Source organism: Pelecanus crispus, chromosome 1 (assembly GCF_030463565.1).
Source record: "Pelecanus crispus isolate bPelCri1 chromosome 1, bPelCri1.pri, whole genome shotgun sequence".
NCBI classification, from domain to species: Eukaryota; Metazoa; Chordata; class Aves; order Pelecaniformes; family Pelecanidae; genus Pelecanus; species Pelecanus crispus.
Genome location: NC_134643.1, coordinates 223,514,526 through 223,539,518, shown reverse-complemented (window position 1 = coordinate 223,539,518; position 24,993 = coordinate 223,514,526). Strand labels below are relative to the sequence as shown.

Below are 24,993 nucleotides of genomic sequence, written 5' to 3'. Positions count from 1 at the left end.
TTTTCCTGATATTTGAATCATTTTAATTAACTTCAGATGGACCATCTGTGGGATTTGGTTGTTGTTTATCATGGTGCCACCATTGGCTTCATTAGGACATTATTCCTCCATGCAACTGCAAATCTGGCCCTGTTTTGCCCTTTTTGGGGCAGGAAGTTGACAGTTCATGTGTGAAGAGAGACTCCTGTACTGCATTTCTGGGTTCCTTGGAAATGCCATCATTCTCGGGGAGGGGTTAGGTCTTGTTCAAGGGGAGAGCTCAAATCCAAGCCTTCAGTGACACAGTTGCCATGATCTACAGTTGCCATGATCATCCAAACAGGCTCTTGGCACCTTCTTTAGGTCTTTTCTGTTGCATCTCATCTCTTGACTGGTTCTGATGGCTTCCCAAACCTTTCTTGCTACGTATTTTGTCATAGGGTAGCATACTGTGTGCTAAAGGTTTTGTGACATCATTAGCTTTGCTACTCTGCTCACATTTCTGTGACAATCTTTTGATAGCCAGAGGATTATGTTGGATAGACCTGACTTTCAGAATTCAAATCCTTGCATGGGGCTGAATTTCAACCCTCCTTACCTCTGCAGTGTCTTGGGGTGTTTGGACTTGGAATTCCAATGAGGGGGATCTGACCCAAAATGACGCAAAATTATTCATTCCAGAGCTGAACTCCTTTCCCTCCAAATCGTGATTGCAAATTGTCTGGATTGCAACATCTCATTGGGCCTTGCTCTAGAGCTGTAGCAATGCCACACACCAACAAAAAAAAAAACCTTCCTGAGTTAGGATATGGTGGGATTAAATCCAGGAGAGAATTGTTGTGCAAAATCTGTCAGAAATGCCCAGGCCAGTCTTTTTCTCTGAAGACAACAACAGGAGATACAGGGATATGGGAGACATAATAATCATGATTTCTATGAGTTTTGTTGTTGTCATACTTGCTCTCATAATATAGCCTCATGTTTTGTAGGTTTTCTAATGAATAACAATTGATCGTATTTGTTAGGCACTGAGGCAAGCATGGAACAGACAAGCCAAAGACGATTTTCCAAACATATCAACATCAGTAAGTTGTATAAAATAGGGGTGTCGTTCAAAATAGTGATACTCGGCACTGTTATATAGCCCATGTCAACTTTTCATCTGAAGACACTTTCCAGACTGCACAGCCTTTAGGAGAGAGACTGTCTCTTCACTATATGTCACTACAGAACCTGCTGTGAGGGGACCTCAGTTTTCAGTGGTCACCTGGAGGCCACCCCAGTGACAATTCATACACCAAAATAATAAACAAAAAGTATCATTTTTCTCAGACTTCAGAAAAAAAGGCTGAGAAACAGCATGTCATATTGGCATGGCCCATTTTAGTGACCCTATAATCCTAAGCAGACGGGAGGACAGTCCTTTGCCCAGAACCTTTCCCCAAAGTCTTGCTGGTGGAACATGTTTCTCCTTCCCTAACTCACCTTAAGTAATTCATCTTTCTGCATTTCCACTGAAGCAGGTCGCCATCTCCCGGGCAGACCTAGTGTTGAGCACAGTAATCCTGGTGCACCATGCAGCCTTTTCCTTAAAGTGGGAGGAGAAGGTGCAGAGGGACGGCAGGAGTAACTCCTGCCATTTCTGGCTCAGTGACATTTCTCCTCATACTTGCCTTTCTCATTGCTTCTGTTCACTTGGTTTGAATGTTACAAGGAAAAAAAACCTGGTGATTGCCCTAGCTGGAACTCTGGGTCTGTATTAAGACCATTCTTCTTAACATAATTTTGTGTGCACCTTAACCCACTGAACACACAAGGTGCAGATAGGCTAAACTGGTTATTGCTTTCTCAGCCCTGAACACATGATAAGTACATAAATGTGTCCCAGACACCAAAGGGAGGAGTCTGAATATGTCCCTAGAGACTTTAGAGCTTCACAGAGGTGCTGGAAAATGTCCTGATGCTCCAGCTGTGCCACTGGGAATCTTGGGCAACCCATGCTGGCGGAACATCCCCTTGTGTCCTGATGATGATATTCTGCCTTGACTTTTGTCTTTATGTTACCACAAGCAGCCACACACATCTCTGCACCTCTAAATCCAGACTGGCTTGAGGTGGCAGAAAGAAGTGGCACTGAAGCATGTCTGAATGTCATGCTGGTCTGCACATCTTTCTGAACTTCTCTTTTGAGATGGTGCTTCTCTATAAATCATGTCATTCTCTTCTTTTTCTTATTTTTCTCTTCTGATTTTCTTCCTTTGATGCTAATCACGGGCTGGGTGATTACTTAATGCCCCAATCTGGGCTACAGCACCTGTGAATCTGCTCATCCTTCCCCGTGACACACAGGTCACATCCTCCTCTGTGCTAGACTCTGTATGGACACCGGTGAAGAGATAGTCTGTGTCCCAAAGATGTTACAATCTCAGTTTGAAAGCTAAGACATGTCTGGCCAGGAGAAAAGCAGAATATATTCAGCTCTTTCTTCTTCAAGTTATGGGAACTGGGTCTGTTTTGAGCTAAGAGATGCTCCTCATCTGCAGTAATAACTTCTATTTTCAACAATAACTTCTATGTTCAACAAGGCCAAGTGCAAGGTCCTGCACCTGGGAACAGGGCAACCCCCGGTATCAGTACAGGTTGGGGGATGAAGAGATTGAGAGCAGCACTGCGGAGGACTTGGGGGTGCTGGGGGATGAAAAGCTGGACATGAGCCAGCAATGTGCGCTGGCAGCCCAGCAAGCCAACCCCATCCTGGGCTGCATCCCCAGCAGCGTGGCCAGCAGGTCGAGGGAGGGGATTCTGCCCCTCTGCTCCGCTCTGGGCAGAGCCCACCTGCAGCCCTGCGCCCAGCTCTGGGGCCCTCAGCACAAGGAGGACACGGAGCTGTTGGAGCGGGTCCAGAGGAGGCCACCAAAATGATCCGAGGGCTGGAGCCCCCTCTGCTCCGAGGCCAGGCTGAGGGAGTTGGGGTTGTTCAGCCTGGAGAGGAGAAGGCTGCGGGGAGACCTTAGTGCGGCCTTGCAGTGCTGAAAGGGGGCCTACAGGAAGGATGGGGAGAATCTTTTTAACAAGGCCTGTTGTGACAGGACAAGGAATAATGGATTTAAACTAAAGAAGAATAGATTTAGACTAGACATTAGAAAGAAATTTTTTACACTGAGGGTGGTGAGGCACTGGCACAGGTTGCCCAGAGAGGCAGTGGAGGCCCCATCCCTGGAAACATTCAAGGTCAGGTTGGACGGGGCTCTGAGCACCCTGGTCTGGTTAAAGCTGTCCCTGTCACTGCAGGGGGGTTGGGCTGGATGACCTCTAAGGGTCCCTTCCAACCCAAAGCATTCTATGATTCTATGATTTTCAGTGCCTCGCTAGGCTGTGTTGGCAGGCTGCTCCACTCTTTTTTTTTAAGGCCATTTTGTTGGAATAAGGGAAGTGGTGTGATTCTCCCCATGCTGGTGCTGAGGTGAGGTGGGAGAGAACCACGATGACTTCAGTGGTGTCACCCTGTCCTTGCACAAGGAGGCTAATACAAAGCACTCACTTGAGGTTTCGTTGTGTAGCTGAGAGCCTGGTTAGTGCCTATGTGGCTGGTGCCCACCACTGAGAGGGGGTCTGTGCACAAATGTCAGGCCCAGGAAGCATGTGAATGGATGGGGTGGTGCAGTATTGACAGGAGCACCCCAGACCACTCTGCCAATTTGGATAAGAAGACAAGCTGCTTTCTGGCTGCTGTCCCTTCCCTCCAGCCCCTCCCAACAAAAAGCCCTCAGGTGTAAGGATGAAGGTGGCACCACTGCCTTTTACCAGATCTGGATGTGTGCATAAAAGAAATTCAAGGCATCAGCAACCTAGAGAGGCAGGATCTGCTGTCTGGGAGCAAACTACTCTTGCATTCCCTTGTAGACCCTTGTATCACCACACCTGAAAAAGACCTCTCCCAGCCAAGCCCAAACTGACAAACCTGGCTAACATGCAATTGCTTCCAACTTCCAGCTCTGCTCCTGCATCTGTTGCTGCTTCTAACCCCTGTGGCTATCCTTTCACATTGCACAGAGGTGACCCCTTGCACATAATTAGCAAAGTGGTAAGAATACATTAATCAAAGCTATCCAAACCGGGATTCTTGCTGAAACAGCCTATTCCTCATCAAATCTGTGACAGAATGTGAGCACCAGACTATACAATGCTCTGCAAGTAGCAGCTGCATCCATTAATTACTCTAGATTTGTTAATAGTTTGTCCTTCGGGGGAGGATTTTGCTGGGAGAGATCACTGATAGCCCCCTGCCAAGCTCTCCTGGACAAGAGGGCCAGGTTTTTCTGGTATGTGCAATGAGCTGGGTTTTCTCTTGTTGGAATTCCATGATGGCTTTGTGTTTGTGTTGACTGGGTTTGTCTCATCATCAACCTGAGCTGTGCAAATTCCCTGCCCATGGTGGGGGAGTTGGACTAGATGATATTTGTAATCCCTTCCAACCCAAACCATTCTGTGATTCTATGAAATTCCTCAGTTTTGGGGGGTGGGGATGTTCTCTGACAGGTTATTAGTGCTATACAATGAAGCGCACATAAAGGTTTTAGCAAAAGTAGAAATAAAACTCACCACCTCGCAAAACATAGCAGCAAGGCCAGTGCAAATGGAGACTCTGTGACTCCATGCATGGCTTGACCACCTGCAAAGAAGGGGATGTTTGGAGGAAATGTGCATTAAAATCCTGCTGGAATCCTCCCTTTGGGAAATCCCTGGCCATCAGGTCATGTCACAGCTTGCCCTATTTTTGATTTGGAAGGAGTTGCATCCTGGTGCCCAACTCTTCCTATAACCCACCAGCACTACTCACTGCCCCACTGCCCACTCACTGCCTGAACACCAGACCCTACGAGATACACAGCACCACTGTGACTGATGTGTAATGAGCTCAGGTAATAGTGATTGACACATAAAATGAGCTGGGAGCTTCATTAAGTTTGGAGTTGGTATAACAAGGTTCTCCCAGGGCAGGGAGAAGGGGCTATTAGGGGAAACCACTCCATTGTGTTTTAGAAACACTTGCCCCAAACTGGAGATTGGATTATTAATTTAACCAAGGGAGCTAAACCAAGCAAAATACTCAAAATCATCCTGATTCACCCTAAATACCCACCTAATTTGGTCTAGTTAATATTCTTTTCCAAACACAACTCAAATCTTCCCTGTAGTACAGGCTGGGGAACATAGACCTTACTAGCAGTTTCTGGAGCTGTTGCAGAGTCACCTTGCAGTGAACATGCCCCTGGCTTGGTTTTTGCACTACATGGGTCTCTGGTCCTACACCCCAGGGAGGAGGAGAGGCTCAGCCTGACATGAGGAAGCACAACAGAGGGTTGGCATGACCATGCTGCGATGCATGGGGACAGGGAAGCCCAAGCCATTCCTCAGGAGCATCCCTGGGCAAATGCATCACCCCAAGCTGCAATACAGAGACATTTGATGGCCTAGAAGGGGCCGTTTGCTCTCATGAGCAGATCTTCTTCACATCTCTGCATAGAGCAGTTGGGATTGCCAGTCAAACAGGGAGGTTTTAGCAGGAGAAATTAAATTATGGCACTTTTCCTCCCTGGGTAGAGGCATATGGAGCAGGTTGCCAGAATCCAGCCATTGCAAGCTTGCCAGCTCTGCCCTGTCCCTCTCCTGCCGCAACGCTCAACCACCTCTGGCCCTGCTCCCTCCTCCAGCCCCGGCTGTCACGGGAGGTTCCTGGGGACACGGCTGGAGGGGAAAGGCACTGTTATCCTTTCATTTCCTGAGCCCGCTCCGCTGCGGTTTTGCAGGGAGCAGAGACGAGGAAGCGCTCGCCGACGCTCAGCAGCCAGTTCAAGCGGTCCCTGGAGCTGTTGATGAGGACTCTCAGCGTGTGTCAGCCGTTTTTTGTCCGCTGCATCAAGCCCAATGAGTACAAGAAGCCCATGGTAAGTCCGGCTTTTCTCTTCTGATTGCTTTTCGTACAGGACTGCCCACAGGGTCACTCTGCCCTGGAGCTAATGGCAAAACTCCTTCAGGCATCAGTGGAGTCAGGATTGAGGCTGGGTGCTTAGAAAGCCAACCCACAGGCTGTTCTGCAAGCAAGAGAGTCACCAAAGGGCTGACAAAATCAGGCACTTGCTTTGCAATCCAACAGCACCCCAAAACTTTTTGCAGAGGGGAGCTCCTCCCCCTGCCTTTCTTTCCAAGACAACCTCAAGGAATTCACCCTTCATCCCTTTCTCCTATAAGAAATGTCTCTGAATTTCCATAGGGTGTAGGCGCCTCCCTACCAGAGACTTAGGCTGAGCTTTAGGGCCCTGGGTTTAGTCCTATGGCAGGGTTCAATGTTTCCTTAAAAGTGATTCCCCTTTGCACGGGTGGTTTCTACAAAACCTTTGCTCCCAAGGGATCTCGCTCAGTTTCATCCCTGTTTGATCCTTTCAACTGCTTTCTTTTTTTCACCAATTGGGAAAGCATGATTCTCAAAGCACAGAACAAAGAGGCAAAATAGCACAGAGGAAAGGTGAGAGGAATTATTTTGCTCTGATTCCCAGGCACTTGCTTCAAAAGCAATGAACACTTTGGGGACAAACTTTAAGGAGCAAATGAAAGGGAAGGAGATGGCTATAAATCCCCCTGACCACAAACTGCTCACGGAGGGGACTCCGAGTTTTGCAGCGAAAGGTAGATGATAAGGCGGGTGCTGAATGCCCCGATCCCACTGTCAGCACCTTGCAGGATTGGACCCTGGTGCTGTTAGCAACCACTGTTAGCTGCTCACCACTCTTAATAGTGATACTGCTTGGGGAGGAAAAGCTCTATTTAATAATAATTTCAATTATTTGTTTCTGTGAAATCATTTTGCCCATGCCTTTGCACTTCAGTAGAGGTTAATCGAGCCAGAGCTGGAGCTTTATCTAAAGCCAGTGTCTGTTAGCAAAGCTCAGCTGAGTGCAAAAAAGCATAAAATACTGATTTTCAGAGCTGTTACATAGAAGCAGTGTTTGTTTGAAACTTATTTTTGCTGTTCAGTGAACCTAATATGATGGAGGGCAAAAGGTTTGGTGGCTCTCCCCGAGCAGTTTACTGTGCCCTTATCCTGGTTTTGGTGAGCATAAAAAGGCACCTAATAGCATGTTAATGGAATTCATTGGGTTAATATTTAACAGCATGTCTGATCTGAGATTATCGTCTGAGCTGAGATCAAAACAAGACCTTCTTTAAGAACATGGGTGATGTTGCAAAATAGATGTACATCCTGAACTGTTGTTAACAAATTATTCCCAATGCCCTGACTTTGAGCTACTTTTACACCTGGGTGTCTGGGATTGGTCTGGGATTTTGTGTCCTGCGTAGGACATCTGTATTTCAACAGCTCTTGCAAGCGCTAAGCTGGAAGTCTCTGTCCAACCCATTTATCTACAAAACTTTCAATGGGACCTAAAAACAGCTATAAGTTTGAAAGAATCGGACAAAGAGAAATTAATCTCCCCATTAAAGTAATGAGCGGATGAGCTAACAATGAATCAGAGACTATAGTGCTATATGATATGAAATGTGATTTCTTGCTAAATTTATTTTGGCCTTTGTTTAATAATACAAAGGGGAAAAAAAATCCCAGATAATGGTACACAGAACTGTACAGGGTGACTGCAAAAAAGAACATTTTCTGGGAGTTCATTTTCTGTCCCTGGCTTTGAAGGAAAGTGTGCTGATAGTGATAGGAAATGGGATAGTGGGAAGTGAAAGGTCAGTGGAAAGTCCTGACTGTTTGTTACTTTTTGTTATTTTAAAACTTTTGCTTCCTTTGAAAATGTGCTTTGGGGGAAAAAAACTTGTTTGTATCGGGATGCTGGCTGGAGTTCTCCAGGTCTGTACATCGTCCCACGCTGCTGTTTCCGAGCATTGCTCTGTTGGTCTGCTTTAGGCCGGGAGAAATGCGTAGGATGAATTAGGTAACAAAGCATGCAAAGAAAGTCAAAACTCTCTCCAGCAGTCTGTGCCTCATCAGGCCCTGCTGCCAGGAGCATGCAGTTGCCCATATGTGCAATGAACTAGCCCTACAAACTCTGGAGGGTTATTTGCAAGCCCACAACCGCTCACATACCCTTCTGCTTCATGGCAGGGGGAGGCAGAGGAATACACACCTCTTTCCTCTGTGCCTTTTTTGTCCCCAATACCCACTTTAGATAGGGACAGCTTGAGACCAAATCTGGATGAGGCTACTTTCTGCCTTTTCCTTGCTCATCCATTGTCTTCTCTTGGGATCAGGATCTGTCTCCAGCCCTTTCATGGTTAAGTGGCTGCTACGAGCTAGTCAAAAAGCTCCCTCCAGGGATGGGGAAATGGTTGCATCCATAGGGCAGATCCTCCTGTCCCAGGAGATGCATCTGAGATACAGGGATATCTGAGACACAGGCACATACCTATCTCTCCTCACTCCCTTCGGGGAGAGCCTAGGTGACTCACATTTTAGATGCTCACATCTGTACATGCGCAGATGCTCACATTTTAGACAGCTGAAGGGAGAGCAGATGAATAACACCTTGGCAGTAACACTCTGACCTAGGCTGGGATTTGCTGTCCCGACTTTGTGATGTGCCAGCATCACACCGTGTCTGCCTTTATTTTACACTTGGGTTGAACACTTTTTGGAAGCTCCCAGTAGACAACATCAGGCTGCAAGATGCTGTTCTCTGGGGCTCCAGGATCCTTCTCAATGAACTAAAGCATGGCAGAGATTTTTCTGAACCTCGCTTTGCTTCAGCAGAGCTGCTCATCTAGCAGCACCACTCATTATCCACCCTCAGGCACCCGAAGCGAGGGAGAGCAGCCAGGTTTATTAGCAAACATCTGCAAGGACTGGGTTGCCTATGTCTGTTGTCTGACCTTGAAACTGTCTGTTGCTTGTCAGAAGCAGCTATGGGTGCTGGTCTGAGATTTGTCCTTTCCCTAAAACCCTCAGTCTGACCTGTTCATTTTAAGCTCCTCAGGTGTCCTCCTGGGTTCAGGGTGGTTTGATGCTAACTGGCTTATCTCAGGGCCTCGGCATCTCCAAGGCTGCACTCTTCTTTTGTGTGACTTCAGGGTGCCACCTACCCTAAGATCAACTCGTGTAGGCACCCTGAGACCTTTGAGTATCTTGAGCCTTCAATGGCATGGTCCTCTGCTTCCTCTGCCTGCAAAACGGTACTGCCCTGCCCATACAGGAGTGCTGTGATCATGCCGGTAAAGCTCAGAACAGCAGTCAGAAATTAATGACCATGAGTGGTCATTGCAAGGGTGACTGTATGGTTTGACCCTTGGAGATGCAACATCACTGCCCATTTTCCCAAGGTGATCTTCACTGTTGCATTGTGCTCTCCAGTTCCCCTCTCAGTCCTTTTGTAATGTGTAGGACACATCCAGTCTTGCAAGTGGGAATTAAAGAAATGGAGTGAGTCAAACACACTCAGCAGTTCATAGGAGCAGGCCCATGACAGCCAGCAGTCCTACAGCCTTGGGTCCACAAAATTAAGGATTTGGGTGGATGCCTGGCTTGCTTGCCCCACACATCTTCAGAGTCTCCACTCTCCTATGGCCAATCCAGGCCAAGATGTGCAATCAAACCACTGTGTCCCGTAACCTCCCCAGCTGTTTGACCGGGAGCTGTGTGTCCGTCAGCTGAGGTACTCAGGGATGATGGAGACCATCCGGATCCGCCGAGCCGGCTACCCTATCCGCTACACATTTGTGGAGTTCGTGGACCGGTACCGGGTGCTCATGCCTGGGGTGAAGCCAGCATACAAGCAGGTGAGCATCTTCTTCCACGGATAACAATTGCTCTCTGCTGGGCTGTCCAGAGATATTTATGGGGTGTGCATCCTCTCCAAAAGCAATTATACAACGTTTCATCCCCAGATGTTACAGTGGTGCTCTGGGCTTTCCAAATGAAGGAAAAATGGTTATGGGGTGGCAGGGACAAGTAGCCATATTCAGCCTGTCCCTCTCACTCACCTTAAATGGTGACAGTAAAGCCCTGAAAACCTCATCAGCAGAAAACTGCTGGAATTGGAACTAGAAAGTCTCCACTGGACTTGGGAGGAGCGATGGGTGAGGTTGGTCCTGGTGAATCGCACCCCCTCTCCTACCAGGGTGACCTGCGTGGGACGTGCCAGCGCATTGCCGAAGCAGTGCTCGGGAAAGATGATGACTGGCAGATCGGCAAGACAAAGATATTCCTGAAGGTAGGTGGTTCTCCACATCCCCCCTGCCATCTGGGACCCTTGCCTGTGAAGGGGTCTCCTACCAGTCCCTTTCCATCAGAAGAGGTGACCCTTTCCCATGGTCACTGCGCTGGTGTGGCGGTGGGTAGACCGTGGGCCGAGGCAGGATATTTGGGGCCGGTTTAGGAAGCGGCAGGCAGGAGGAAGTGCTGACACTCTGCCAGCACTGACGCATGCACATACACATAAGGACGCAGAATTAGTCACATACAGCGCACGGCCTTTTCACTCCTGGGCTGAGCCGCTCAACCTCATCGCCTGCCTTCACTCAAAAAGCACAGCGCAGGAGGAATGTTCATGCAGAGCCCTGCAGAGAGAGGGACCAAGAGCGCAACAGGCTCGCTTCGCTTTCAGTGCATCCTTGCGCAACCCAAGACGTGTCTACAGCCTTCCTTTCTGCACCAGTCCAGGTGACACAGAGCAGCCCAACGTTGCAGGTCCTCTTCAGCCCTGTTCACACTCATCTCTCCTTACAAAGCCATTCCTGTGTTGCTCTGGGAAGATAAGGCTGAGCTGGCCAGGAACCAGGCTGGAAGCAAAGGCTTCTCTCAAGCAAAAATCTCAGTGGTAAACCCTGACAGCTTATATCTAGATTCACCCCCAACCCCATCACCAGTGTGAAGACCCCCATCTCTTCCCTAGAAGCTGTTCCCACTAGTCGCTCTTTCCAGAGCCTGTTATCAAGACCTTACAGCTGTCAGGGCAGGAAATGGAGAAATTGGGAGGCCCCGAGGGGCTGTGTGAGGTCAAGCAAAGCAGGAAACGTGTGGAGCTGCCTCTGCTGCACCCAGCACAGCAGGACTCAGCGTGCTGCAACTGGGAAAGCAAGCAGAGTTACAAACAGCATGCAAGGAATCACTAGAAAGCTTGGACTGGTGCATCTGAAAGCCTCAGGACAAGGAAATCCAGTGTTTCAGGGAGCTGTTTTGTCCTTAGGAGGCATTGCAGCCTTGGCTAGAGGGAGCGATGGGACCCAGACAGCCTGGAGTTTGTTCTCAAACCTCCAGTATCCCCGGGAACTGCTCCCATGGCTGACAGCACTAGCAGGGAGCTCTGCATGGAAGGGCAACATAATTTGGTTGTTTTCAGACTATAAAGTATTGCATATGCAGCTTCTGGATGCTCTGGTTCATTTGGGAATAAAGGCAGTAGATCACTAGGGTTTATGTTAGGATTTCCCCAGTGAGTAGGTGGGTAATACTTGCAATGTAAAATGTCCCAAGAGTTTATTTTGGACATCTCCTCTGGGGAAGGGCCTCGTACCACCCCTTCTGCCACATGTCAGGCAGACGGAGAGCTTGAGACATGGGTGCTGTGTCACTTCCTCCCACAGGACCACCATGACATGCTGCTGGAGATTGAGAGGGACAAGGCCATCACGGACAAAGTCATCCTTATCCAGAAGGTGGTCCGTGGGTTTAAAGACAGGTAGGTGTCAGCCCCACTGCCAAATGGGAGGTGGACTATATGCGATGCTTCACCCAGCAAGCGGCTCCTGGGTGATGCATCACCTAGTGCTCATCTGACCTGTCCTACCTGCAGCTGGGGAGAAGGGAGCCCTGAAGTGTTGACACTCAGGTGCAGCAACTATTAGAGGAAAACAGTAGAGGAAACAAGAGGAAAACTGTATTATCTGCCTCAAACATGGACAGAATAGGACCTTCTGTCCCTGTTCAGTGCTATCTTCAGGGGGGCTGATGTTTGCTATGACAATGCAGCAGTGGGACTCTGAGCCTGCTGAAGGCAACGCTAAGCCTGCAGTCTATGGGGATCCCCACAAGTTGCAATGGGACCACTGGGTCTTCCACTGTGACTGATGTTGCTCTCCCCAAAGCCCAAGGGCTTCAGGACTCTTCCCTTTGCAACCCAGTTGCCAGACCTGGGAGGAGGGCAGGTGGCCCGTGGGGAGCTCATAGCACAGTTGTGGAAGAGGGGGAGCCACAGCCAAGGATAAGCTTCACCCACGGAGGAGGGACAGTTCTTGGGTCTTTGTGCACTTTGACTGTCCAAGCCATGGCTGTGACTCGTGTTGTGCCTTAGGCTTTGCAGAAAGGGCACATGCTAAATAACTCAGCAATCTTTCCCACAGTAATCCTAGTGAGACCTCCAAGCCCTTCCAACACAGTTGTCTCTGAGGTGTCTACAGATAGAATCAGGCTAAGAAGGATGGGAGGAGCAGATGGGGGTAGCAGGATAGTGTTGCTGAAGTTTGCTCTTGATCATTTGAGTGAGATTGAATCCGTTCTCAGGTGCTGGGGTTGAAGTGGAGAGACCAGGCAGGGAACAGATTTCAGATGCAAGAGGAGGGTGCAGGATGGGGAGAAGGAGGGGACCATTCTCAGCAACTCCTGCTATGCCCGTTCCCATAACGGGGCAGAATCTGCCTGCAGAGACCTATCAGAAAGAACCCCTACAGATCTTTTTATGAAAGCAAGGAGAGCTGGGGGAAGAGACTTTTTCAGGCCAAAAATGCAGTGTTTGCTCCACCTGGCTGCTCAGTTTCAAATCTCCAAAGAATGAGGCCCAGGAGATGATGATAACTTGTGGCCAAACCACAGAGGCAAGTGATTGAAATGACTTTGCAGGTCCAATTTCCTGAAAATGAGAAATTCAGTGCTGATGATTCAGAGATACTGGCGTGGACATAACTGCAGGAAGAACTACGGTGCTGTAAGTACCAGGGTTCTTCCTCACACCTCTGCCTTCCTATTTCTTTCAACTGGGACATACGTAAGAGTTTCCTGGTTCGAAATACCCCACTGAGTGGAGGAGGAGGTGGGGTTGGCTTTTATCAGTTGGAGCAATGAATGGAGGTTTGCTCTGGCTGCTTTGCTTTCTCATTGAAGAGAGCACCTGACCACCTTCTAGCTGTCCTTTTCCCCGTGAGTTAGACGTCCATTGCACCAGCTGGTCACCTGGATTTTTAACAGTCTTCCCCTAGTTTCCAGGTGACTGAAAACTCAAGAGCAGCTTCCTCCGAAAAACAGACTCCATCTCCAGGTGGGACCGTATCTGGGTTTTTCCCCAACCCAGTCCATGGCCCTCTTCTCCCCCTGTCCCAGCTGGCTCTGACCCAACAGCGGGTCATTTGGGAAGTGTGTTGGGGTCTAAAGTGTCTCAATATCATCCTCAAAGCCTGCAACTTGATAAGAATAGCCACTTTTGGGCTGGTCAGGATGCTGTCTCCTGCCATGAAACAGCACCTTGGCTGTCAGGTAGGTCTGCACATGCTCGACCTCCATGGGAGCAACTCTCATGGCTTGTGGCTACCATGAGATGACCAGATGACCTCCTGAGGCCTCTCAAGTGCAGAAACTCTGTAGGACTCAGTGGGGAAGAAACTGTCTTTGTCCTTCCTGGGCTTTGAATCAGTGCAGCAGCCAGAGGGCTTCATTTCTCCACCCTCTTGGAGAACCTCCCTCTCAAAGGCTTGTCCTGGTGGGGGCTGATTTCAGTGGCTCTTATTTACAGCCATGCAAGAAGGAGATTAGCAATGGAAATCTGCTTATGGTGGGCGAGCCTCTGGGTAGCGGAGTGGTTTCATTCTGCTCCCTCTTGCAGATGCGGATCGGCTTCCTGAGACTGCAGGCCCTTTACCGATCCCGCAAGCTCCACAAGCAGTACCACATGGCTCGCCGGCGGATCATCGAGTTTCAGGCACGATGCCGGGGCTATCTGGTCCGTAGGGCTTTCCGCCACCGCCTCTGGGCAGTCCTCACCATCCAGGCATATGCCCGGGGCATGATCGCCCGAAGGCTATATAAGCGCCTACGGGGGGAAGTAAGTACCATGGAGAAGAGGTTGGTCCTGGGAAATGGAGGTGGGGAGAGGGGAAATAAACATCTTTACTTCTGCATCACGTGCTCGTGGGATCAGTTTTTAAAGAGCAAAAAAGAGTTTAAAAAATAAGTAGGTGCCTATTCAGAAGCGCTCTTGTGTTTATTGCCCCAGTATCATCGACGCCTGGAAGCAGAGAAACTTCGGCTGGCAGAAGAGGAACGACTCCGAAAGGAGATGAGTGCCAAGAAAGCCAAAGAGGAAGCAGAAAAGAAGCACCAAGTATGTGGGGACTGATCGCTTTCTGGGGTTCTGTCTCTGTTTTCCAGGGACTGGTTTTGCTCCTTTGAGGGTGAATGCCAAAAATATCTAAGGGATTTCTGCCCTGCTTGAGCGGTTTGTATTTAATTCACTAAAGTACTCTGTGCTCTAACTAGTTTGAAGCTGCTCCAGAATTTCTGATCTGCTGCACAGGAATGCCAGAGGTTACGGTTATTATTCACTTGCTTTTGCTATTCTATAAAGGCTGAAGGGGGAACTGGGACACTCTGTGTGTGTGTGCACATACATGGTGGTTGTATAAAAGAAACAAATAAGGTCAGTGAGAGTCTCTGTGCATGGACCAAACCCCCTCAACAGGCACTAAGGAAGGAAAAAATGCTCTTGCTTTGTCCTTCTGCAGTTAGGAAACTGAGGCATGGACATATCACTGATTTGCTCCAAGTCACAATGCTGGTATAGTGTCCCAAGCACTGGGCAGTCTGCTTTTCTAAAGCCAGGCCCTGCAGAATTCAGTGCCATCTCTTTGGATGGAACAGTTCAGCCACTGTACTTGTCCTCTTGCAGGTGCGCCTGGCCCAGCTGGCACGGGAAGATGCAGAGAGAGAAGTAAAGGAGAAGGAGGAAGCACGTCGGAAGAAAGAACTTTTAGAAAAAATGGAGAAAGCTCGCAATGAGCCAGTGAACGACTCAGAAATGGTGGACAAAATGTTTGGATTCCTGGGGACGACCTCCTCCCTGCCTGGCCAGGAAGGACAGGCACCCAATGGCTTCGAGGTACTGGAGACATACATGAGCCTGGCTATCACATGAAAGGCTTTAGCAACACATTAATGAATTAGGGGAGAGTATGGCAATACAAAAGTGGGTGTCTGAAGGCTTCCTTCAAGAACATTCTCTCTGTGTGGCCTCAAAGGGCTACTGTGCTGTGGCTGGGGACAGGCAGGCAGTGTGCAGGCTTTCTCTGGGGCTACCAAATGGTGGAGAGCAGTATCACAATAAGATCATTGAGGACCTGTGGCCTTTGAGATCTTTTCCTTCGTGGTTCATCACGGCTCACAGCATTTAGCTCTTGGACACCTTTTCCCCATGCAGCTGAGCCATCCTTGTTGCTTCTCCTACTGCTCTGGGAACATTCCTGGACGCAGGCATGTCCTTCAGGACTTGGGCTTTGCATGGGCTCCGGAATTATATTTCATGGTTTTCCCTCCAGCTGGCTTTTCCTTTTGGGATGGAAATCAGACAGACAGAAAAGTCAGGCCCAGAGGGAAAGGGTAGTTCCGTATCTAAAGCCATGCTGAGTGCCTGACATGTCCTTCTCCGCCAGGATCTTGAGCGAGCCCAGAAGGAGCTGGAGGAAGAGGACCTGGATGCCGCATTGCCTCTCCCTGAGGAAGAGGAGGAAGATCTCTCGGAGTACAAATTTGCCAAGTTTGCCGCCACGTATTTCCAGGGCACGACGACACACACCTACATCCGCCGGCCTCTCAAGCAGCCTCTCTTGTACCATGAAGATGAAGGAGACCAGTTGGTGAGGAAGGGGATGAAAAACCTTGAGCAGGGCAGGGTGGGCTGGAGCAAGCTTGGGGAACCCTTCAGCCAAAGGGCACCAGCAGTTTCGCTTTGGGATACACTGGTGCGCTTGTGGTTCGGTGGAGAGCACAGCTCTCATCTGCTGCACGTGTGTCAGTAGACACTGTCCCACCAGCATGCTTTGAGCACTGACAAGACAACGAACATGAGAGGGATGTAGCATTAGAGGAGTGAGTCCATCTCTGTAATCTGATATTTGTGTTAAGACAATTAATGAAGTGCTCTGGGCTCAGGGCATGGACAATGAAAATTGTTGAGCAAGTACTGCTTGTAAAGCTGCTACTCAGCAGCTGGAAAAGTTGCTTCTTACCTTGTCATATGCACCAGTGCAGAGCTAGCAGAGAAGAAACGTTTGTCTTATAGTCAGCAGTACAAGAGCAGAACTGTACTGAACCTGCATGGCTCTAATGAACGTTACATTGGCCATGAACTTGCCTCCACTGTGGTTCTCCTTCTTCTCTGCAGTGGGTTAGGAGCTGCCAGTCATTGCCCCTCTATAAGGCTGGCATCTCCTAGCCAAGAAGCAAACCCTTGTAGGGTGCACAAACAGACTCACAATGGCATGAACACAGCCTGAATTTGTGGTCCCAGCCACCAGCCTGCCAGGCTTGCTCAGATGGGATGTATGCTGCAGGCAAAACTGTTGTGTGTGATGCAGGAAAGTGTTTTATCTCCTGCAGATGTACAGAGGGACCACAGTGGCGGTCCTGATGGATTCAGCATGGCTTGACCACCCCCTCCACTGTCCTGGTGCGAGCTAATGGAGTTAGTCTTTCCTTTCAACAGGCAGCGCTTGCTGTATGGATCACTGTCCTCCGTTTCATGGGAGACCTCCCTGAGCCGAAATATCATACAGCTATGAGTGATGGTGGTGAGAAGATACCAGTTATGACAAAAATCTATGAGACTCTTGGGAAAAAGACCTATAAGAAAGAACTGCAGGCTCTGCAGGGAGAAGGAGAGGTAACTGCTGTGGCTGTAAAAGAGACGCTATTATTAGGTGTTGGATATTGAAACATGTTGGAAAGAAATGACTTGTGGGTTTTGCTGCAGGCAATCAGTTTGTTGATTTTATTTGCAATGATGCTATGAAGGGATAATTACCCGTGTGTCAGGTGTTGATCCTGTCCCTTCTTCTTCACAGGGATAACTTAATATTCCCCAGCAATACAGTAAAGGAAGTGCCCTGATACCTCATGATCTCTCTCCTCTTCCTTGTAGGGCAGAAACACATGGGGAGAGTGCCATGTCCTGTGTCATTAGTCTCTCATTTAGGGATTTCTTTTTGATCTGGCCTGGGTCAGAAGAGACTACATTAAAAATGTGCCCTTAATCTTGGAGCAGGAAGTAAAGAGTTACCAGGGGATTAAGCTGTGGAAATGAAAAAAAAAGAAAAAAAAAAAAAAATCCCTGTTGCATCCTCAGTGCATTCTGGGATGTCACTGGAGGACTCTTCTTAGGACCCCTCCCAGACAATACATTGTCCTGGATAAATCACTGTCCATAGAGCTCATATAGTTTCATCTTTGGCAATCGCTTTATTCAATAGGACAAGATATTACCTCGTATTGGGATTTTCTAGGTGGCACTGTTGCATTTTCAAGAAGTTTTCTGCAGTATCTTCTGGGCAAGTCCCTGCATCATTTGCAGATTTAAATTAACAAATTTCCTGGTTTTTACAGATTATTATATCATTCAGCACTTTCAATGAATTACCTGAGAAGGAGAGTAGCCTCATCTGGATTGTAATTCTGTAAAAGTATACACCAAGAACAACCTTTCATTCCTTCTACCTATCATTTCTTGCTTGTTTACTACAAAAAAAAGGCATATTTTGACCAATTGAGACATCAGGCAGTACAGAAGAGAAGGAAAATTTAAGCTGTCATTTTTGGGTGTGGTTACATCTGCTTTGCAGCTGCACAACCGTGCAGAAAGACAGCTGAGCTGACTCTGAGCGTGATGATATGCAAATCCAAGTTTACAATACCAGCTTGGCTTTATAATGGATATAAACCATCACAGCTGCAGGACTCAAAGTGTTGATCTGGTGTAAAATCACAGTGTTTTCAAAGCTGTTTAGATAGGGAGAGGTTAACTGGGTCAAAAGTGAAGTGATTATTCAAGCCGTTTTAGAATCACAGAATCATAGAATCCTTTAGGTTGGAAAAGACCTTTAAGATCATCCAGTCCAATCATTAACCTAACACTACCAAGTCCACACTAAACCAGTTAAGGGGAGAGTAGCAATTTCATGTTTCCTGGCTTGGTGGCTGGATTCTTTTTTAATGAAAGTAAAAACTAGGAATCATTAAGGTTGGAAAGCACCTCTAAGATCATCAGTCCAACCATCAACCCAACACCACCATGCCTACTAAACCATGTCCCAAGGTGCCACATCTACCCATTTTTTTAACACCTCTAGGGATGGTGACTTCACCTCTCTGGTCAGCCTGTTCCAATGCTTGACCACTCTTTCCATGAGTGGAAATCCCACAGCTGGCATAAAGTTGGTATAAAAGTAGAAAGGCAACAGTAACTTGATGAAATGTAGTCGGTGCCTAGGTCTTTCCCACAGCAAATTTATTCTTCTGGGAAATCTGCTAGAGCACAGAGCTGGTTAACAGTGATAAAACCACAATGGGTAACTACCTGTCCATGAATCCCTGGCTAGATGACTTCCAGGGCTCAGATGTGCTGTGCAAATGGCTCATCTCAGAGAGTGGTCTTTCTCATCTCATTTGCAATGTAGGAACAAGCCTGAATGGCATCAGCAGAACTGGGTGGACCCAGGTTGACTAGAAGTCAGCCACGTATTCAACATAACTCTTTTTGGGCATCCCCAATATGTAATTTTGACCTGGTGGGGGCTCATTTATTAGAGGGTATCTGCAAAAATCAGAGGCAGACCTGGGTTAACAGGGGGCACAGGAATACGGGTCCACACTTCTGGTTCCCACCAGCCTCTGAAATATCTCACTCTGCCCAGGATTCTCAGCAGGGCTCTGTGTCTCACTGCATTGCATCCACGCCTCTTGCTTTGCAGAGTACTCACATTGATGGGCACAAGAAGAACAGTGTGCGGCACAAACTGGTCTCCTTAACACTCAAGAAGAAATCCAAACTGACGGAGGAGGTGAGAGGAGACGCATGGCCGCCTGGCAGCACAAGTGCCGTTGGATTGTCTGCAGCCCTCTCTGACTCTCTTCTGCTTTTCCCTAGACAACATAGAACCAGCCCTCCTCTGGGTTTGGCGCTACCTGTCTCTCTGCCTGAAAGATTTAAGGAGTGTTTAAGGGGAAAGGTTGGCTTCCCGTGTCTCCTTGAGTCATTCTGCACCTCGCGCCGGCCTCCCCTCGGCTCCCGTTCTCCATCCATCCAGCACCTTCCCTCCCCTCTTTCACAGCCCTCCATCCAGCTGCTGATACCTCCCACCACTCTGTGATGGTCTGAATGTTATCCCTGCTTTTAGCTTCCTGCCCTCCACTGTGGTGTAGGTAGCAGAGGTGGGGTCTCCAAAAGCGCTTACCCATCCTTTGCTTCCCTCCAGTGCCAAGGGCAAAACTCCCCATGGGAGCAGTTAGCCCAAGCCGAGAGCTTTTGAAAATCCCATCCCAAAAGACTGAGGAGCAATAAATCTTTTGGGGAGCAGGGGGCGGAGAGATGAAAGCAATGCAAAGACATGGATTCAGCCTTCTTTTACACCCTGCCTTGTCCACTTCCAGAGCAGGCACCATCTCATCTGGCTGTAGCTGCCTGAGAGCATGAAGATTGCTCTCTGAGATAGTCACCCTCCTTCCCTTTAGGGTCAGTGAGGAGAAATAAGACCCAATCCAGCTTACCCTAATGTGGCTCTGAACACACTCTAGAAATGCCCATCTTTCTCCAGTGGCCCTAAATGGAGACTGGGTTGACTAGCTGAGACAGAGAGCTGGTAGGTGGATGAATGCCATCCTTGTTTTCACAAACAGCACCATGCTTATGTGCTTTTGGCTGCATCATTAGCATGGGGAGTGGGTCCATTCTGTCAGTGGTTTAATATTTTTTTTAATATAACTGAGTTAAAGGGACAGGCCTTCCTTGGCAATAAGCTGGGGTTATTCCAAAGATCCTTGGTGGCCCTTTCCCAGATGCAGGACCAGCTCAGAGCTGGAATGCAAGGGTGCCAACATAGAAACCCTGGGCAAAGACCAAGCAGGTGGGAGTGTGACTAGACAGCACTATTTTCAGCTTCACCCATATGTGATTAAAGCCAACAAAGTCACACCCTCCCATCACTGATAAAGCGCTAGACTGAGAACTTCTGAGACCCCTCCTGGCTGGTGGAGGAGTCCTCCTGGGGGAGCACCGCACATTTGGGATGGGGGTGGGGGGAACATAGTAACTGGCTGTACTGAAAGAGAGCAATGTGTCTGGTTGGCAGGTGACAAAGAGACTTCACGATGGTGAGTCCACGCTCCAGGGTAATAGCATGCTTGAAGACCGACCCACCTCCAACCTGGAGAAGCTCCATTTCATTATTGGTAATGGCATCCTCAGGCCAGCCTTAAGGTTAGAAATCAAGACAACGGCATGAACATACCATTCTTTTCATTCCTTCTTCCTTGAGCTATTCTTGTCTAAATGATTTTGCTGTTGTATGCAGCTTTACAAAGCTCTCATTATATAATATTTCTGGTTGTGTTGTATAATATGGACTGGGCTAGATCATATTCCTTACTGTCCATATCTGGCCTGATGGAAAGACCACGCAGAGGGACTCAAATGCTTCTGAAAGTGCTAGTGGCTACTGGATTGGCTTTTTAATGCTCTCTCTTGTTGTTCACTACCCTTAGTTTTCTATCTGACCATTTAGATCTCTTTTGTTTGTGTGAATAATTTTAACGGTATACTAATGAAAAACTCAAACTCATTTCAGTTGCTAAATTAAGCATTGAAAAATTGGAAAGTGCCAAATTAAGGCCAACTGCACATCTTTGGTTTGAGCCATTTATGTGTGTGTTATAATACAGTCCTTGTTTTTGTAGTCTCACAATCTTTTCACTTACACCTATCTGCTCACTCCAGGAACAGGGTAGGCATCCTCATCTGATGGTGAGCTTCTTTAATTTTCTTTTTATCCCCCCAGTTCACCATGAAACCCTTAGCCTTACTTTTCTGCACAAAGTCTGCTCTGAAGGCAGACCTGGTAGTGTCCCATGGGCTTTCCCATGGGGTTTGTCAGTGTAACAGGTTGGTTAACATTTTTGTAGCCTCCCAGTCTCCACCCCTGGTCCCTTTAGACCAGACATGACCACAGATGCTTCAAGACATACCTGCTCTGACATGGACTTATCCATGGCCAAAGATGGTTCAGGGTGTCCTGCTCCCATGTGGACTCATCCACAGGTCACAGTCCCTTCAACTGGAGTTCACACTGGAGTTCCAGCCCATCCAGTACAGCAGCACAGAAACAGCAGCGATGCCCTGGCCATCTGCCAGCCCAGGTGCATCGCCATTGCTGTTATCAGAATGTTCCCAGGCACAGCAGAGTAAGATCATGAGCAGTACAGCAGTACAGCAAGCAGCGAAAGCAAAAAGCAGCCACTACCGAGCACTAGACTCTAATGTACAGTAAGGCAAGCAAGCCCCAAGGCAAGCATAGGAGCCTGCCGATTAATAGCTAAACGGCAATAACAGCCATGAATTTGATCTAGCACGTTCCAATCAAACTGTCATTATCTCGAACCCTTTGAGACCCATGCTGGGCACCAAAAAGACTGTTGTGGTCTAACCCCAGCCGGCAACCAAGCACCACCCAGCCGCTCACTCACTGCCCCCCCGGTGGGATGGGGGAGAGAATCAGAAGGGTAAAAGTGAGAAAACGCGTGTGTTGAGATAAAGACAGTTTAACAGGCAAAGCAAAAGCTGTGCACGCAAACAAAGCAAAACAAGGAATTCATTCACTACTTCCCATTGGCAGGCAGGTGCTCAGCCATCTCCAGGAAAGCAGGGCTCCATCATGCGTAATGGTTACTTGGGAAGACAAATGCCATCACTCTGAACGTCCCCCCCTTTCTCCTTCTTCCTCCAGCTTTATATGCTGAGCATGATGCCATATGGTATGGGATATCCCTTTGGTCAGTTGGGGTCAGCTGTCCCCTCTGTGTCCCCTCCCAGCTTCTCGTGCACCCCCAGCCTGCTCGCTGGTGGGGTGGGGTGAGGAGCAGAAAAGGCCTTGACTCTGTGTAAGCACTGCTCAGCAATAACAAAAACATCCCTGTGTTATCAACACTGTTTTCAGCACAAATGCAAAACATAGCCCCATACTAGCTACTCTGAAGAAAATTAACTCTATCCCAGCCAAAACCAGCACAATGAGAAAGTACTGTTATCCCTCATTTTACATGTAGAGAACTAAGGTTAAAGTCAAAAGTGGACATTAAATCCCAAATTGAGATACCTAGTAATGTACGTACCTGTTTGGTCATAAGAGCTGGACAAACCTTGATGTCCGCTGGAGCTGATAGTTCTCAACACTTCCACAAAGCAAATTCCGGTGTCTCAAGAGGAACAGCCAGCAAACGAAGACTCCCAGTTGATGTCCCTCTATGAAAGTTAGTTTAGGAGACTCTATTGGTATTTCCAGGAAATCTTTGTAAGAAGCCAGAATAGACTCAATCATCCAGAGGTGACATTGAGCTTCCTTGAACCTTGAGACTCCCTTTTAATTCCTTCCTCTAAGCTGTGTCAGTCAGCTATGGGAAATCTCAGCTGAAGCACAGGGAATACTCAGCAGACATTATAGGACTGGTGATGGATGGCATTTTAGAGACACTGCAACAATCAGGGTGACCGTCATTAGGGCAGTTAAATTAATATCCTTGTGATGCTAAAGTGAACTTTTAACTACCAGTCACATGCAGACAGGATCTGTCTCTCTCTCTGTCTGTGTTGAAAACCACTACCTAGTTAACTAATGCTTTTTTTATTCCTATTGCAGGGATGAAATCTATTGTCAAATCTGCAAGCAGCTGACCCAGAACCCATCCAAAAGCAGCCATGCCAGGGGTTGGATCCTGATGTCCCTCTGTGTGGGATGCTTTGCTCCTTCTGAGAAGTTTGTAAAGGTAAATTGTAGATGATATTTGTCTCATGAATTATCTGCCAGTACATTTTCTTTTCCATCCATGGGACCAGCTTTTTTCTTGGGTTTCACAGTAAAGGGAATCCTGGTCTTGATCTTTGCCAGGAATGAAAATGACATAAAGTTCCCAAGAAAAGTGTGTGTGTTCCCAAGTTCAATGTCTAAAGTGATCAGACGAGTGACTGCTGCGAAGTGACTCTCTCTTTCCTGTGACTCTAAAGGGAGCATAGGCAACCAGTTCAGATGATGCCTTCTGCACTGTAGATGTGTGAAGATGTGATTAAGTGACTTCTGGCAGGAAAGTTGATTGTGGGAGGCTGCAAATGGAATTTGCACACCCAGAATAACCCACATTTCTCCCCTATTTCTCACATGCAAAGGTCTATGCATTCATTCAAACATCTACTGGCTTTGACAGTATGACCTCAGGCATGTACTCTAACAAAATTGGTAAGGAATAGCACTACACAGCTCATTATAAATGTAACTTAATATAAAAAATTACACATAGAAAGGGAAGGGTTTAATTTATCTGGAAGTATGTTTGCATAGTTGCTCTCTGCATGCTACAACTTGCCCCACCATGTGTCATATTGAAAATGTCCAACTCTAAACAGCCACATGAGAGATGACATGCAATGTGTCTTCAGAAGCACTGTGGATCAGCAGGACTGAAGTCAGTGGGAGATGCTAAGTGGCTGACACTTTTGAAAATCAAGTTGTTCTTAAGGATTTTCTTTTTTTCTGGGCAGTTTTGTTGCCTAGATTTGAACAGTTTGCCTTCCAAATGAGCTATACACCTAGAGTCCGACTAACACCCACTGGACTGCTCAAGTTAATCCCATACCTAAGAGTTTGGCTGGCTCAGGGCAAAGGGCTCAGCACTGTGTCTTTGCTTTTCCATGATACAAGACCTCCTTTGTCCCTCAGATTTTTTAATGTTGAAGCCTGGAACTGCTCCCAAGCCTGCTAGAGATAAAGATGTTCCATTAATTTCCATAGATATCAGATCAGGTACCGGGTCATCAGCAGTGAAAGAGCTGAAGCCAAGAATAGAGATCCCTCCTTCATCCCCAGGCCTTGCAGTATGAAATCTAATAAAGCAGATAAATCACTGGCAAAGTGGCAGAAAATTAAATTATGTCTGGAAATGAGATCTGAGAAAGTATGCCACAGGAGGCTGTGTGGGTTTAAATCTTTAATAGCAGAAGATTATTTTAGGTGAGTGAAGCACTTCTCAGAAATAATTTATGGGTAGCTCTGGAGACTCAGACATAGAATCATAGAATAGTTTGGGTTGGAAGGGGCCTTTAAAGGTCATCTAGTCCAACCCCCTGCAATGAGCAGGGACATTAACTAGATCAAGTTGCTCAGAGCCCCATCCAACCTGACCTGGAATGTTTCCAGGGATGGTGTATCTGCAACCTCCCTGGGAAACCTGTGCCAGTGTTTCACATGTACCTCTGCCCCAAATTATGGTCCATGCTGAAATACGTGGCAATATTCCCAACAGCTTCAGAGCGGGTTTATACTAATTCTGCTCTTATTCATCACACTTTCGCACCTTAGGCTGTTGGAGATGATAGGCAGCCTGTGGTGACTGAAGCTCCTCAAGTATGAGTGCAAACAACACTTGCAGCAGCCTACACTGTGGTTACCTTTCAAGGCCCCAGCCCTGCAAACAGCAGCACACAGGCAGTGACATGGGCAATGTCTCAGAGCTCCTCTGAAAGCCCTGTAGTTATCCATGGGGACATTATTGACACCTTCCATCTTAAAATGTTAAGTTTTGAGATAAAGCATTCTCATGATGAAATGTTAACTCTGCCCCTTAACCACATATGTTCCCATCCAGACTCACTTTTTTGTTTTGTGAAAAGCAGAGGAATGTTCAAAGTTTGTTGAAGCTCAGTGAACTTTTCTGTTTTGAAGCTACATTAACCCAGGCCACCTAGTCCAGTCCGTTCTGGG

At 47.7% G+C, this 24,993-nt stretch overlaps 1 protein-coding gene across 2 annotated transcripts in view; it reads left to right on the top strand.

Moving 5' to 3' along the window:
* The window catches only part of MYO7A (myosin VIIA), a 63,366-nt gene that overhangs the window by 20,619 nt on the left and 17,754 nt on the right, over positions 1-24,993 (top strand). For both annotated transcript variants that reach the window (XM_075728041.1, XM_075728040.1), the window contains exons 14-26: positions 5,790-5,927; positions 9,616-9,774; positions 10,116-10,208; positions 11,581-11,675; positions 12,833-12,917; positions 13,809-14,027; positions 14,199-14,306; positions 14,871-15,080; positions 15,631-15,834; positions 16,683-16,859; positions 18,943-19,032; positions 20,320-20,447; positions 22,879-23,005. In XM_075728041.1, the coding sequence (XP_075584156.1) occupies positions 5,790-5,927; positions 9,616-9,774; positions 10,116-10,208; positions 11,581-11,675; positions 12,833-12,917; positions 13,809-14,027; positions 14,199-14,306; positions 14,871-15,080; positions 15,631-15,834; positions 16,683-16,859; positions 18,943-19,032; positions 20,320-20,447; positions 22,879-23,005 (1,833 nt within the window). The remainder of the gene's footprint in view (positions 1-5,789; positions 5,928-9,615; positions 9,775-10,115; positions 10,209-11,580; positions 11,676-12,832; positions 12,918-13,808; positions 14,028-14,198; positions 14,307-14,870; positions 15,081-15,630; positions 15,835-16,682; positions 16,860-18,942; positions 19,033-20,319; positions 20,448-22,878; positions 23,006-24,993) is intronic.